The sequence below is a fragment of the Rutilus rutilus genome (genome assembly GCF_951802725.1).
Source record: "Rutilus rutilus genome assembly, chromosome: 9".
Taxonomy (NCBI): Eukaryota; Metazoa; Chordata; class Actinopteri; order Cypriniformes; family Leuciscidae; genus Rutilus; species Rutilus rutilus.
Window position 1 is genome coordinate 37,718,815 of NC_140223.1, and position 15,170 is coordinate 37,733,984.

Here is a 15,170-nt window from a genome sequence, read left to right on the forward strand (position 1 = left end):
ATTAATGTCAAAATGAATATTTGGAAATGTAAACTGATATTTCCTACTGACACACTACAGCAAACGTATAAATAACTGGCTTAAAACCATTGTTTGTGGTGAAAATACTAACGTGCCAAAGACTTTTGCTCAGTAGCCTATACACATAATAATCCTGGCACATGCAGTTTATGACATTTAAAAAGAAAATTGATCAAAATGGGACAAATAATTACATCATAATGTAGCCTAGTCCTAATTTAAGTAAATAAAATAAATAAAAATGTCATCCCATCCAGGTAACAGCTGCAGAATTAACGTAAAAAAAAAGTGATAACTGGTTCAGAATGACTGCTTAAAGCACAGCAACATATCCCGGAGAGTTCTTCAGAAATAAATAAAATACATGTAAAATAATATAAAATGAGTTGCAAGGTCACATACTCAGGTTTTCTTGGCTTATTTTTGAGGTGTATTGTTGTCATGTAATGAAATAATCAGTTTCTGACATAGTCTTTATTTGTGGCCTTGATGCTAAATGTTTTTTTGTTGTTTTGGGGGGGCGTGAATGGGTGTCCCTTATTTTGCCACACTGAAGGTGGCAACCCTGCAAACATACTTCAGACAGCTTACTGCTTCAGAAGATGCTTTTTAAAGTCTCTGTATCGACTGTTTGTCTGTGTCTCACACACACATACACACACACACACGTCCGATGACAGCATCTGCTCGGGTTCAGTCCCCTGTCCCTCGACTGTTATTGTGAGGGGCCCTTCCCCCGACTCCTGCTCACTCTTCAACTGTGTTCTCGAAAGACACTTCATCTAGTAACGACTCCATCTAAAAGAGCTGTTATGGTGATATTTAGGGGTTTAGTTAGAGTGCCTCATCATCATAAATTATAAACGCTGAAGTGACGTCAGCGTGAACGCGACTCCCCGAACACACACAAACGGGTTTGTGAACGAAGATCTCGAGCATGTTTAAAGCGGGGTTTGCGCTCGAGTAAACGCACATTATGCTCCTCCGACAACCGCTTCTCTGCAGGGGCAGGACGGAGGATGAACCTGCGGACTCGGGCGCGGAGACTGCGGGGTGAGTTAGCGGAGAAAGCTAAAGATAAACTCACTTTTGTTTGCGTCTCTAAGGGGGAGAAACACGGTAACCGACAGCAGCCGATGAATGCTTAATGACGTCAGCAGCAACAAACGGTACATTGCAACAATACAAACAACTTTTAGCCTTCAAATATGCGCTATTTAATGCGGTGATCAAATATAAAACATGGCATTACGGCTATAAAATCTATATCACACTACTATTATTCGTTTGTATGCAACCTACCAAGAGTTATTTGTTTTGATTGAATGAACATTTGAATTAAACGGGAACACTTTACAATAAGGTTCATTAGTTAACATTAGTTGACTTCCTTAGAATGAACAATACTTCTTCAGCATTTATTAATCTTATTAATTTCAACATTTACTAATACGTTATTAAAATCATTATTTGTTAACATTAGTTAATGCACTGTAAGAACTAACATAAACAAACAATGAACAGCTGTATTTGTATTAACTAACATTAACAAAGATGAATAAATACTGTAACAAATGTATTGCACATTGTTAGTTCATGTTAATTAATACATTCATGTTAACTAATGAACCTTATTTTAAAGTGTTACCAATTAAACTTTAAAGTTTTTAATGTTTGGTTTCTGGGACACTGATGAAAATGATAATTAAAGCCGGTTTCAGGAACTTTTGGTCATAATAGGGTTATTGCTTCATGAGCTGATACACCATGCTAAAGGATGGATGTCATTAGAACAGTATTAAACCCATTAAAATAAGTGTTTTTGGTTTCACTTTTTTTTTATGGTCCATTTAACACATTCTGTTGACTATAAGTAGCGTTGCTCTTATGTCTACTAACTCTCATTGGAGAGTAGAGTATTAGTAGACTGGTATGGTTTGGGTTAAAATAAGTTGACATGTAGTTGCAAAGCAACTTATTGTCAAAAGAATGTTCAAAAGGGACCATCAAAAATAAAGGGTAACACTTTATTTCGATAGTCCGCTTTGCACATTCTACTAACTATAAGTAACTTTGCAACTTCATGTCAACTAACCGTCATTAGAGTATCAGTAGATTATCTGCTTAATATCTGCTAACTCTTTATTGTGATGCTCCCCAACAGATATTCTACTGACTATAGATAACTTGACAACTACAAGTCAACTTATTCTACTAACCCGAACCCTAACCATAACCTATCAGTCTACTGACAGTCTACTAATACTCTAATGAGAGTTAGTTGACATGTAGTTGCAAAGTTACTTATAGTTAGTAGAATGTCTAAAGTGGACTATCAAAATAAAGTGGAACCAAATAAAGTGTTTTATCGTGTTTTTTTTTTCTTTTCTTTAGATCTGACTGCGGTAAAATGTCAAGCAGTAGCAGCAGCAGTAAGTCCGTTTCCCATACATTACATTTAATAGCCTATCACATCAACAGCCAGGCGTGTGATTCTGCCGGATCTGTGATCTGATATGTTCCTGTCTGCCTGTGGCACAGCTGACCTCATGTCCAGCCCGGGTCAGGAGGAGCGTCTCCTGGTCACCCTGCACCTGCTCACCAACCCCGGGGACTCGCTCCTGCTCCAGCTCACTCTGGACCGCCTGCTCCGGTGGGTCCGGCCCGGTCTGCGCCTCTTCCGGGTGTCCGAGCGCGCCTGTCCCCTTCAGGACGACGCCAAGACTGACCTGTGCCCTGTCGGCAGCTTCCCCTCACTCGCAGTGACCATGTTCCTGCACGAGTCTTTCGGGGAGGAGCGTATCCTCAGGGTGCTGGACTTTCTGCAGCGCCCGCCCTGGCAGATCCACCACACGGAGAGCTTTGACGCCAACTCCCCGTCCAGCGCCCCACTGAGGCCCTACCTCCTGCCCAGCCGGGACTTCTCCAGCCTGGGCGCGGGGATGCCGGTGTGGGGGGTGCGGACGGTGCACTACGGAGAGGAGGTGGTGCGAGTGACTCTGCACAGCACCTATGATAACTTTGAGGACAGTGTGCGTTTGTACGAGACGGTTCTGCGGAGGAGGGCGGAGGAGCAGAAGCCCGGGTTCGTCTGGTTCACTCTGTTCACAGAACAGGGCTTCAGCCTGCAGTTGGCCATCAAACAGCTCTCGCCGGGGGTCCGAGTGGAGCCGTGCTGCTCCGCCGTGCTGCAGTTCAGGGTGGGAGAGATCGGACAGCTCGTGCCCTTGCTGCCCAACACCTGCTCGCCCATCAGCTCGACCCGATGGCACACTGAAGACCTGGACGGCAACAAGATCCTCTTTCAGGTGGGTCACGAGAATGTGTTCTGGTTTCTATATCCCCTCTTACACTGGCAAACCATGATGTAAACCAGTTGGTTTCTTTAATATATGATATTTGACTTAAATTTACTTTAGTTACTACAGCCAGCTATATATATTTATATATATATATTAGGGGTGTAATGGTACCCTCACATCACGATTCGATACATATCACGATACTGAAAACACGATACAATATTATTGCGATACTCCAAAACATATGGTAAAAGGTTAACAAAAAATGTACTGTTGAGTAAAATGGTAAATTTGGTGCTATATTGTGGGTGTAAATGAATAGGCTTGGACTTTGGAAACCCAACGCACGAAACAATAGAGACACCAGAATAAAAATATTCATCATTCTGAAGCTGAAAACACAGAATTATTTTAGACGAATATGCTTGAACTCTGTCACTGACTAGATATATTTATAATAATTTACTGGTAACAGAAGTTATTTGGCATAATCAGGACCCACAAATATTCCCCCATTGCATTATTAGGCTATACATTATATTCAACATTAGGTCTATATATAACAGTTAAATGTAGTACTGACACTAAAACTCACACAGTAATTTTGTTGTATTTTTGTATTGCGATATATTGTTAATATATAGGGGTTAAGCTATATACTGTATATGTACTGAATATTTTTATTAATCAAGTCACCTTTATTTATATAGCGCTTTTTACAATACAGATTGTTTCAAAGCAGCTTCACAGTGATAAACAGGAAAATACCAATCAATGATGCAAACTTTTCAAAATCTGCCATAAAGCAGCTCTAACAAAATATTGTGTCATTATTCAGTTCAGTTCAATAACCGTATAAAGTTCAATTATGAAATGAATTCAATTCAGCTATAAGCAGCTCGACAGAAGACAATAGTGTCATTATTAATTTTGAGTCAGTTTAATGTTGATTCAATTTAGTTCAATGACAGTGTCGATGTCACAAAATTCGTCATTTCTGAAACAAACTCTAATCAGCTATTTTGTCTAATTATTTTGTCAAAAGACCAAGTCATCTCAAGTCGAAGGTTGTATATATGCTGCAGGTTGTGGTATATGGACAGTGTATTTGCTTGATAATTCATATTGTAATATGTCAAGCATTATTGTTTAAAGGGACACCCAAAATTGAAAAGTCTGTCATCACTTACTAATGTCGTTTTAAACCTGTATGGCTTTCTTTCTTCTGCAGAACACAAAACAAGACATTTTGAAGAATGTTGGTAACCAAACAGTTTTGAGACTTTTTTTTATTTTTATAAATGATGGCAGAATTTTCCGTTTTGGGTGACCGATCCAAATATTATAAATATTATTTCTATGGATATCCTTGTATGTACATTTTTGGAGTGCCACTCAAGGCTACAATGTCAAACAAAAGAGTGACCGTGGAGAGATGGAGGCTTTGATATCTAATTCTCTTGCAGCCACAGTTCCCCTGGAGACACTGAATATGACATCACTGTGGTTGGGATTTACATGACTGATTCCATCAGTGTGAAACCATGCGGTGTAAAATATGCTGAGAATGACCAATGAGAGTGTTTCCCAAAACCGGAATTTACAAGTATTTCAAGTGCGTTCAGCTGACATCGCTTTAATATTCATCTAGAGTTTTTTAGAGTTAGCGAAATACACATTCATTCAAGAGTGCAACAAGCAATAAAACATGAGACGTTGTGTTGATATGAATATAAATGTGTTAATGTGACCATGATGATGAACGTTATTTAGTTAAATGCACTTGGAGGAGCTGGAGGCCGTATTGTGTATTTATTGCTTTCATACAATATTTTTTAAGTAAAGAAAAACGTAGAAACCCTGAAACGTAAAAAAAAATAAAACAGTGATTTTCCTGAAAGGGACTCTTGCTTTAACCTGTGTGTGTGTGTGTGAGTGTGCTATTTATCACAAATTTTGATATAATTTTCCTAAATTTATCTGCTACATATTAAGGTAGTTTTGAAATTGTCAACTGATGTGACAAACTACGCTGACTGAAAACAGTTACATTTTGTATGCATTTATTTTAAGTAAATAAGTTGATGTATGTATCTGTTCAGAAATATTTCTAAACCTTACCCCAACTGCACCCCATTAGGAAATTTTATATTTTTAAAGAAAGTCTAATGTTCTAAAACAGCAAATAGCAAGCAAATAATTTGGAAATAATTGAACAAATGTATAAAAGCCATAAACGCATCAAGGATGCATAAAGGGGTCTAGAGAGTGACCTTCTGCAACCTAAAATAACTTCACAGTTGAAGTCCGCAAGACCACATGTGTACATTATTTTGGGACAGGGCCAGTCACATCAAATGTCATTGTTTCTCATGTTTTGCAACCAAATTTTGTCGATGTCAAGCCTGACGTAACTATATTGTAAATATTTTCTATATTTGACTGAGAGTTGCGGAGGGAAAAATGAATAATGTCTTAAACCTCGTCCTTCCCTCACACTTTTTAACACATCTTTCCCTTGCGGGTCAAAATTACTCGAAGCCCTACAATTATTTTTGTCCAGAAAGCTTATTTTATTTCATTTTTTATAATATTTTTTTTCTATTTTTTAATGCATTTTTTTAATTTTATTTGTATTTTTTTATTTACCTTTAAATTACTAGATTTGATCAATAAATAATAAATAAATAATAATTTAAGCACATTCCTCACATTCTTTCAACTTAAATTCAAAATAACTCACAATTTCATGCAGAACTTTTAATTCAGTTCAAAATATCTTACATTGATATGTATCTTTGCCGACCTCTTGTGGGAAAAATAAATATAACATGATATTTAATGACTTGCCACTAGATGGCCTTATAGCTCTACATAGAGCAAATGAGCTCTTCCGCTGGGTCCTGAAGTCAGTTTTTCTTCAGTATGCATTCAGATACACATGTAGACATTATACAATAATATTTTGGTATAGTTTTAGCATTTTTAGTTTGAATTTTGAGCATTTTTAGGTTGTTCTGTGTGTACTGAAGCATTCCTGAGGGGGTCAAATTGACCCACGAGGGAAGGATTTGTTACTTTTTTAAAATTCAACCACAAAACCACGAATCCATTGCATTTTTTTTCGTGTGTGTGTGTATTCGTGGTTCAAGTGCGATAAAAGTCCTAGGGTCTTGGACCCCTCTGATGAACACTCAATAATTTTTTTTTTTTAAAAGACCCGAGGGAAGGATGAGGGTAATCAATTGCACAAAGCTACTAGACAAATGCAAGTGTAATGTACGATTATATATCTTTTTACTGTTTGTGGTAAAACATAGTGTAGTGTGTAGGTTTTGGCATGACTTAAGGGTAAAGTAAATAGTGCCAGCATTTTTTTTTTAATGGCAACTGTTCCTTAAAAGTGCGAATAGTGTTGAACTGATAAAGTGTGGCCTCTTCTGCAGGTTCGCGCCCCAGCTCAACCCCAGGCGCTCCTCACGTCTGCGTTTCCCCTGAGCTGTCCCAGGATGCAGCTGAGGAACGGGGCGGCTGCCACCACCCCCTGCAGGAGGCCGTCCCGTGTGAAGGAGCAGTCTGTGGGACGGTGTCCTCGAGGGTTGAGGTCAGTGGCGTGTGGTCGGGAGAGTGTGGGATCAGACGGCACCTGCAGCACTCCTCCGGGAAGCTCCTGTTACTCGTCCCAGCGCAGCAGCCCGGCAGGCCAGTCCGTGAACTGGTGTGAGCCGGCGGTAACCTCTGACGCCTCTGCATCATGCCTTCTGCTGGAAGAGGAGGAGCCTGAGACCAACGTGGACACGGGTTGTGCTGTAGGAGTGTCTGCGCTGGTGACCCTGTCCCGGGACCTGAAACATGTGCTGTCTGAGCCGCAGTGGACCTCTGAAGCAGAGACTCGCGCTTCACCGTGTCAGAGTCGCCATCGACACGCACAAGCCGAAGAGTTCTTCATTTGACCATTCCCATTGGAAAAGCAGCACATATTTACATCAATCATTTGGCAGATGCTTTTATCCAAAGCGACTTAAGGCCCCGATAGAAATAATTTCTTGTTCTTTACTTAAGGGTAAAAAGAAGTTAGTGAACATCCCGAAACCACCCACACTGCTGAGAGCGGCAAATATGTGCTGCACGCTTTCCTCTCAATAGCAAAATAAACACAACAAAAATGACAGCGGAGAGAAAACAGTAGTCGAGAAAGCATCTGATCATAGCGATCTGGATATGTTTGCACAAGCTCTGCAATTCAGCACTCCAGTAAAGTCACGTCACCTGTATTAATACAGCACTTTATACAATAGATTGCTTAGAAGCGAGCAGCTATACAGTATTAAACATGGAACAGCTGTCAGTGTGTCTTTAAATAAGAATTACAACTTATTTGTCTATACTACAAAGCAGTGTGTTCATGTTTTTACTCGTGTCTGACCTCGACGGACTCCACAGAAGAAATGAACTGGAGAAGATTTCCATGTCAAAGTAGGCGGTGCCTCAGCGCACACACACACCTATTACATCATCGCCACCGACCAATGGTAGTTCGTTTACCAGCCGGAGCAAACTTTTCCCTAAAGTTTCCGCAAACCTGTTTTGAACTCCTGAAACAAACTCCGAACTGATTTGGTTCTGGCCTGATTTTTTTTTTTTTTTTTTTTTTTTAAATGACGTCTCACCAGTTCACTCTTCGATTTACGCTTGAAGTGCATCGGCGCCTTTACAGTGCATTCAGTTAATTGTATCAGTTCATGCATTCCCTTTCATGGTCGATTACGTAATATCAATATATGATCATTTAATATAATTTCTTAATTGCATTTTGTCTTTTGCACACAAAAGACAAAATGCAAATTCTATGATCAACACGACTATTTCATTCAGATGAATTGTTAAACATGAAGTCGATATTGAAATTTCCAGAATATCTGTTGGTATGCCCCCCTTTAGCTTTAAATGGACTCCACAAGAAAGGAGACGCATACAACATAGGATTTTGTGAATAGTAGTGTTGAAATTGTCAGATGATGTAATGTTAGTGTCAGTTTAATCAGAGCACACATTGAGAACGTTGTTCTGTGCAAACAGGCAGGATGTGTTCAAAAAGGAATACTGGTAAAGAAATCCTACTAGTAGGAGTACCGCTTAGTGAATAGTTTTTAGTGTTTTAAATATCATTTGAATGTTCCTCATGCAGTCTGCTCCGGTTGAATACTACACATCCTGCCAAATGTCATGGATCATCCTGGATTCCTGAAGTCCTGCTCCGGGAGGGTCACTGTCCTGCAGAGTTTAACACACCTGAACCAGCTGATCAAGCTCTGACGAGAAACTTCAGACGGGTGTGTTGAGGCGAACTCTGCAGGACACCTCCGCTGTAGTGCATGAGCCAAATATGATTAACTTGTTAAAGTTGTAAACACACATTGTATATAATGTAGCTAGTAAACCCTAGTTAGCAGGTTTTATGTTATTCTGTACACAGCACTGTGTTTGTCTCAGAACTATTATAGTATGTCCACTAAATTATTATTACCACTAAAAATGAAATCTCAGCAGGAAAAAATACTTTTTAGAGTGTGTTTTGATATTTGACTGCAATTTTATGAAATGTGTAATTAAATATGTAGTACTTTGTATTTCATTACAGTTATTAGATGTCAAATAATGTCATTGTATGTTGTTAGGACACTAATTTAATAATTATGTATGAAGGATGTTTGGAATAAACTAGAGAAGTGTTGTTTGATTTAATAGACTCAGAAATCACAAATGCGTCTGTTTCTTTTTCTTGGCTGCTTTACATCTGTTCTTCTTTCTTTATGTTTTCAAATTTGTCTAAATGTGTTCCACGAGTGATGATATTTTGACTTTGCATCTGTTTTATGAGGCTGTATGTTAGCCAGATCTGGTGTCTGAGCCTCCGGCTGCTCCTGAAACAGAAAGCTGTGTTCTAGGATCGCGGCTGCCATTGAAGACCGCCTCAATCTGGAGAATCCTTGAGCTTTCACTTCGTATTTTCACGCCTGACTGTGGAGGAAACCTTTCTGACACACTAGACAGTCTGGTTCTAGTGTTCAGGGTTAAGGAGGAGTCTAGATGCCTCAGAAGGACACAGTCTCACTGGGATGAAGCGCCTACAATGTCATCTTTAACATTTGAGCACTCGACATCACTCTACACCAAGGCTGAATTTATTTGTAAAAACAGTAATATTGTGACATGTCATTCAAATTTAAAATACTAGTGCAAAATACCCGTGCAAAATCAGTTTTTGTGTGTGTTTTTAGTAATTGTTGGTTTGGTGTGATTGAATGCTCATTGTTACAATTACACAGCAAAAGTTCAGTGTCATTTTTATTTGTGCATGGTAGAAAGCACACAGTGAACTCCGAGAAAACACTATGCTTGAGCAAACAGTTTGTGAATAGGCTACTACAAATGATGCCCGTGAAAGAGACTGTGAACGCATTGAATAGGATATGTTTAGTTGGTGAATAGCATAGGCTACTATTACACAGTAGCGATAACGTTGAGCGCACCAGAATGAAATATAATATTCAGAAGTAAACAGCATAGCTGACTTACAGATTCAGTTAACATCCACAAATGAAGCAGCGTGTCGATTCAGGGAGCAGTGCAAAGTGCCCGTGCAAAATCAGTTTTTGTGTGTTTTTAGTAATTGTTGGTTTGGTGTGTTTGAGTGCTCATTGTTACAATTACACAGCAGAAGTTCAGTGATATTTTTATTTGTGCATGGTAGAAAGCACACAGTGAATTCCGAGAAAACGCTATTTTTGAGCAAACAGTTTGTGAATAGGCAACTACAAATGATGCTCGTGAAAGAGACTGTGAACGCATTGAATAGGATATGTTTAGTTGGTCAATAGCATAGGCTACTATTACACAGCAGCGATAACGTTAAGCGCACCAGAATGAAATATAATATTCAGAAGTAAACAGCATAGCTGACTTATAGATTCAGTTTACATCCACAAATGAATAAGCGCGTCGATTCAGGGAGCAGTGCAAAGTGCCCGTGCAAAATCAGTTTTTGTGAGCTGATCGCCGTCAAAAATGTTCAGGAGATATTTTTTAGCGACGGCTGATTTCAACAGTTTCAATATGATAGCATTTTGAAGAAAAAAGTGTCATGAATTTATTGCAATTTTGGGGAAAAATAATCCGTTTTTATAATAAATCTTTGAAAATCCAAATCTGGATTTGAATTTTTTATGATATTATAACCTAAAGATGCTATGTGAAAGTTTGAAACAGAAAATAGTGGTTTTCATCTTGCCACTTTCTTGGTAAAGAAAACACATTTTTACTCAAATTTATCAAAATGGATTTATCACGTTTTGGAACCAAACTATAATATTCAGAAGTAAACAGTGTAGCTGACAGATTGTCAGAATGTTTATTTTTAAACCACAACCTTCTCGGGGCTTCTTTGACCGATACAACTCTCTAGTGTCAGAATGTTTATTTTTAAACCACAACCTTTTAAAAATGATATATTTAACGATATCTTTTGCATTTCTCATCCAAACAACGTCAAACTTGGCACTGCACTTACTCGTGACCGTAGCAAGACACCTGTCGAATTTGAAATCCATCGGACCAACGGTTCGAGAGATATGTGGTTAACAGACACACAGACAGACAGACAGACAGACAGACACACAGACAGACAGACAGACGTTTCTGTAATTTATAGATAGATAGATATTCACATGGGAAACAGTTATTTTAAATTGTAATTTAATCCAGTGATAATCACATGATCCTTCAGAAATCATTCTAATATGCTGATTTGCACCTTATTAAATTCAAAAGGATTTAATGGACCTGAGCTAACATGACCTAACAATGATCAGTTGCATTTTTTTAAACTAATGTTAACAAAGAACTATAACAAATGGTAACAAATGTAGCTTTTGCTCATTGTTAATGGTGGTTAACTGACTTTACCTTATTGTAAAGTGTTGCCTATTGTTCTTTATAACACTTGAATCACTTTACTTTATGCAGTTTTTGTGTGTATTGCTTTATTGGATTTAAATATAATTTAGAGTTCTTTTTGTTTTAAGGAAAATATATAAAACCTGTTATTGTTTGAAAACGCTTATTTCAATATCGTGATAATACCAAATATATTAGGTCAAATTCCTGAAAAAAATAAAATAAAATAAAAATGATTGGGTCACGGCTTAATGTCCATGGGAAAATGTGTGTCCCATGGCCAAACCAGTGGAGAACTGCTGGTACAGTATAAGGGACAATTTCAGATACAGCCGTAGTGTCTTTAGTGACTGTTCAAAGTCTTGTTTGTTGAATATTTCCAGTTGTAAATATTGTAAAAAAAAAAAAAAAAAAAACCAACCCAGATTGGTTATTTATATGTAATTTTACTTATAATGGCAGTAATTCGAAATTTACAGATTTAACCAATAAAAGCAAGACATTGCACTCATGATGTGACCTTGAAATGCAATGGGAATATGACATCTGTGAAGAACAATCCTCTTCATACAGGCCTCTGGTAAACTTGTTTGGGGTCACAGTCACACCACGCAAGAAAAATCTGTCCTTCTGTCAAAAACTCACTAGTGTGTATGTTGTGCAATCAAAATGGATGATTGCATATTCAAATGACTAATTATCCCATGCTTTATTTTATTTGTCACTGAGTTATTTTTTTTTTTTATCAATTTTAATATCTTTGTTACTGTGAAGATGTTTCATTCAAAAGGAGTCGATAAAACAAAACTCTATAATAATTATGTGGCCAAGACACAAACTGAAAAAAATATCTTCAAGATCTACAACTATGATGTCACAGACACATTCTCTAGAACTCTCCTGAGCAAAAGTCCCACAAAGACACAATCCTGAGGTGAACTAGTGATGGAGAATGAAGCCTGCATGCCTGTTATCATCAGTGTAATCAAGACTTTGTTTGACCTCAACATGGATGAACCACGTCTGCCCTCATCGATCCTATTGGCCATCGGAGGATTTAGTGACGGCCTTCCCACCAATGAGATTGAGGCATACGATGCCAAGGCAGACTGCTGGGTCAGTGTGACTCAAGAGGGTGACCGTCCCAGAGCCTTTCATGGTACAGCAGTCCTGGATGAGTTTGTCTACTGTATTGGTGGTTTTGATGATGTGGATTGTTTCAATTGCATGAGGAAATTCAATCTTATCACTCAGACTTGGCATGAGGTGAGAAATGCTGTAGCTCAACATGTAACTTTAATATAGCTTCCTTTACAAAACAGTATTGTGGTACAGTGATGGTACCGGATTGTACTTTGATATGGACCATAGTGCTGAATGATGTGCTGTACTCCACATTACTTCAAAGAATACCACTGTATTACCGTATTACATGTCTAAAAAGTGGTAAAATCATGATACATTTTTTTTTTGTGTGTTCCAGCAGTTGTTGTAGCTTTGCATAATATAATATAATAATTGTATTATTGTACTAATTTGCAACTGACAGAACCGATGAGATGTTGTATTGGTGTGTGTTCGCACACTGATGTATTTGGTGTGTTGTAGGTGGCCCCCATGAATGAACGCAGAGGCTTTATTAGTGTTGCTGTTCTGGACGGGCTCATTTATGCCATTGGTGGTTTTGATGGACGACAAGCGCTTAAAACAGTAGAGCGCTACGATCCAAACACCAATCAGTGGACAATGATGGCACCTATGAATGAAGAGAGGAGTGACGCCAGCGCCACCTCACTGCAGGGCAGGGTAAGAGCACTTACCCATGATCCCTCACTCTTCTGCTGGAGACTCTTAATGCCTGTAAAGCATGAAGGAAAGGGGAAATAGAGATATGGCATAAGGAATAGTGTTAAAATGGAAAGGAATATCATAAAATTTACTGAGTGTTTTAAACACTGCTTTTCTGATCAGTCTGTGATGATTGTGCACGAACATCATGCATGTTATGTTTGTGTTTGTCAGATTTATATCTGTGGTGGTTTTAATGGGAACGAGTGTCTCTCCTCTGCTGAGAGCTTCAACCCTGAAACAAACCAGTAGACTCTCATCGCTCCCATGAGTAGCCGCCGCATTAGTTTAGGTGTGATCTTTTTACTTTCCTCAAAATCCAGGTAGTTAATGGTCAGTTGTTTGCTGTCGGAGGCTTTAATGGATTCAGCACCATCTCTGATGTGGAGCGCTACGATGAGAAGACAGATCAATGGTAACTTCCACAAACACTAAATCTTACAGATCACTTTACACTGCATTAGATATAAATATAAGTCTAAAAGTCTAATACTGACTATATTTCATTGCATTCCTTGCATCTGTTTTCTATACAGGTTTGATGCAAAAAGAATGGCCAATTCCCGCTGTTCTCTGAGCTGTTGTAGCATCAGGATTGCCTAACATGGCACAGTATGCTGCCCTACGAGACACCGTACAGACACAAGACGAGTCTGACAGTGAATGATCTCCCTCTAACAGATCTGACAATCTGACTACGTCATGTCTCCTGAATAAATGCATTCAAAAAAAGAGTCTGTATTCGATATGTTAAACTTTCTCTCAGGTGTAGTTTTGTTCATTAAAAAAATTAAACCTTGCAAGGGATCTCTACAGCTCAACAAACAAACATATAATATTGAGAATTATTTTTACTGAGTAAACTATTTATTGCTTTATTAACCCTTTAGAATTCCTGCAAAATTTGCCCTAAAACGCCTAAAAAGGCATACCCAAAATACATTGGATGCTGTTCTTGAACCATTTGGAGTATATGCATGGTCTCTTTTGAAAGGGGACACTTTGAGGTTTGTTGTTGTTTGTACATGTGTAAAACATTCATTATCTAAGGTATTGTTATCGACTTTTAAATTTGGCTTGGTAAGCCTTCATGCTGTGATCCCACTGTGTTTTCCAGCTAATACCTCTCTCTCTAAGTAAGGTTGAGCTAAAACCTAGCACTGAGTGCATATTAGACTTGGCTAATATAGTTCTTACTAATAACTTTTTTCGCTTCCAAGATGAGTTTTATATTCAAAAGAAAGGCACAGCCATGGGAAGCAAAATGGCCCCTAATTATGCCTGTTTATATATGGGTCGTTTTGAGAATCAATTTGTGCTGCATCAGAGAAATTCTTTTTACTCTAAGATCTTATTTTACAAGAGATTCATTGACGATATTTTTCTTATTATTGACTGCACAGTGGATGAATTAAATGTTTTTCATGAGTATCTGAATTCTTGTAACGAACATTTGAAATTTACCTTGGAATATGACAGACAATGCATCAGTTTTCTTGATATTCAGATATATAAAGATGGTATGAGCTTAAAAACTGATCTTTTTCGCAAGCCTACGGATCGCAACACTATACTGCATGGGGATAGTTTTCATCCCAGGCCATTGGTCAAAAGTCTACCAATCAGTCAGTTTAGTCGTGCACGCAGAATATGCAGCGATAACACATCTTACTCGAAGCAAGCTGCGGACTTGACAAAAAGATTCCTCAACAGAGGGTACAAACAAGAGTGGGTTAATTCAGCCAAAGCACGCTTTGATCAGATAACGCAAGATGAGTGCCTTCGATCAAATAAACGCACAAAAAACCCAAATAAGTCTCCTCTATGTTGTGTAAAATATTCTCCACTTGTGTCAGAATTTAGAGGATCTGTTTATAAACATTGGCATATTATTGATTCGGACCCTAAATTAAACAAAGTTTTCCCAGAAAAGCCTAAGCTTATTTTTAAGCGTGCTTCTAACTTAAAGGCAGGGTAGGTAGAAATGGTCTAAAAATTTTATTTTTCAAATTTGTTTAAACTTTATGTACATATCAATACATA

General features: G+C 38.2%; 1 protein-coding gene across 2 annotated transcripts; it reads left to right on the forward strand.

The window, feature by feature from the left end:
- The first annotated feature begins 921 nt into the window (after positions 1-921).
- fam124b (family with sequence similarity 124B) lies at positions 922-9,082 on the forward strand. Of its 2 annotated transcripts, none has more exons than XM_084418378.1 (4): positions 922-1,190; positions 2,416-2,453; positions 2,563-3,329; positions 6,770-9,082. In XM_084418378.1, the coding sequence occupies exons 1-4, from the start codon at positions 1,162-1,164 to the stop codon at positions 7,274-7,276; spliced, it is 1,341 nt and encodes a 446-aa protein (XP_084274504.1). In that variant the 5' UTR covers positions 922-1,161; the 3' UTR covers positions 7,277-9,082. The 2 variants fall into 2 exon arrangements, with proteins under 2 accessions (XP_084274504.1, XP_084274503.1); XM_084418377.1 differs by having other exon boundaries at positions 924-1,074.
- The last annotated feature ends 6,088 nt before the right edge of the window (positions 9,083-15,170 follow it).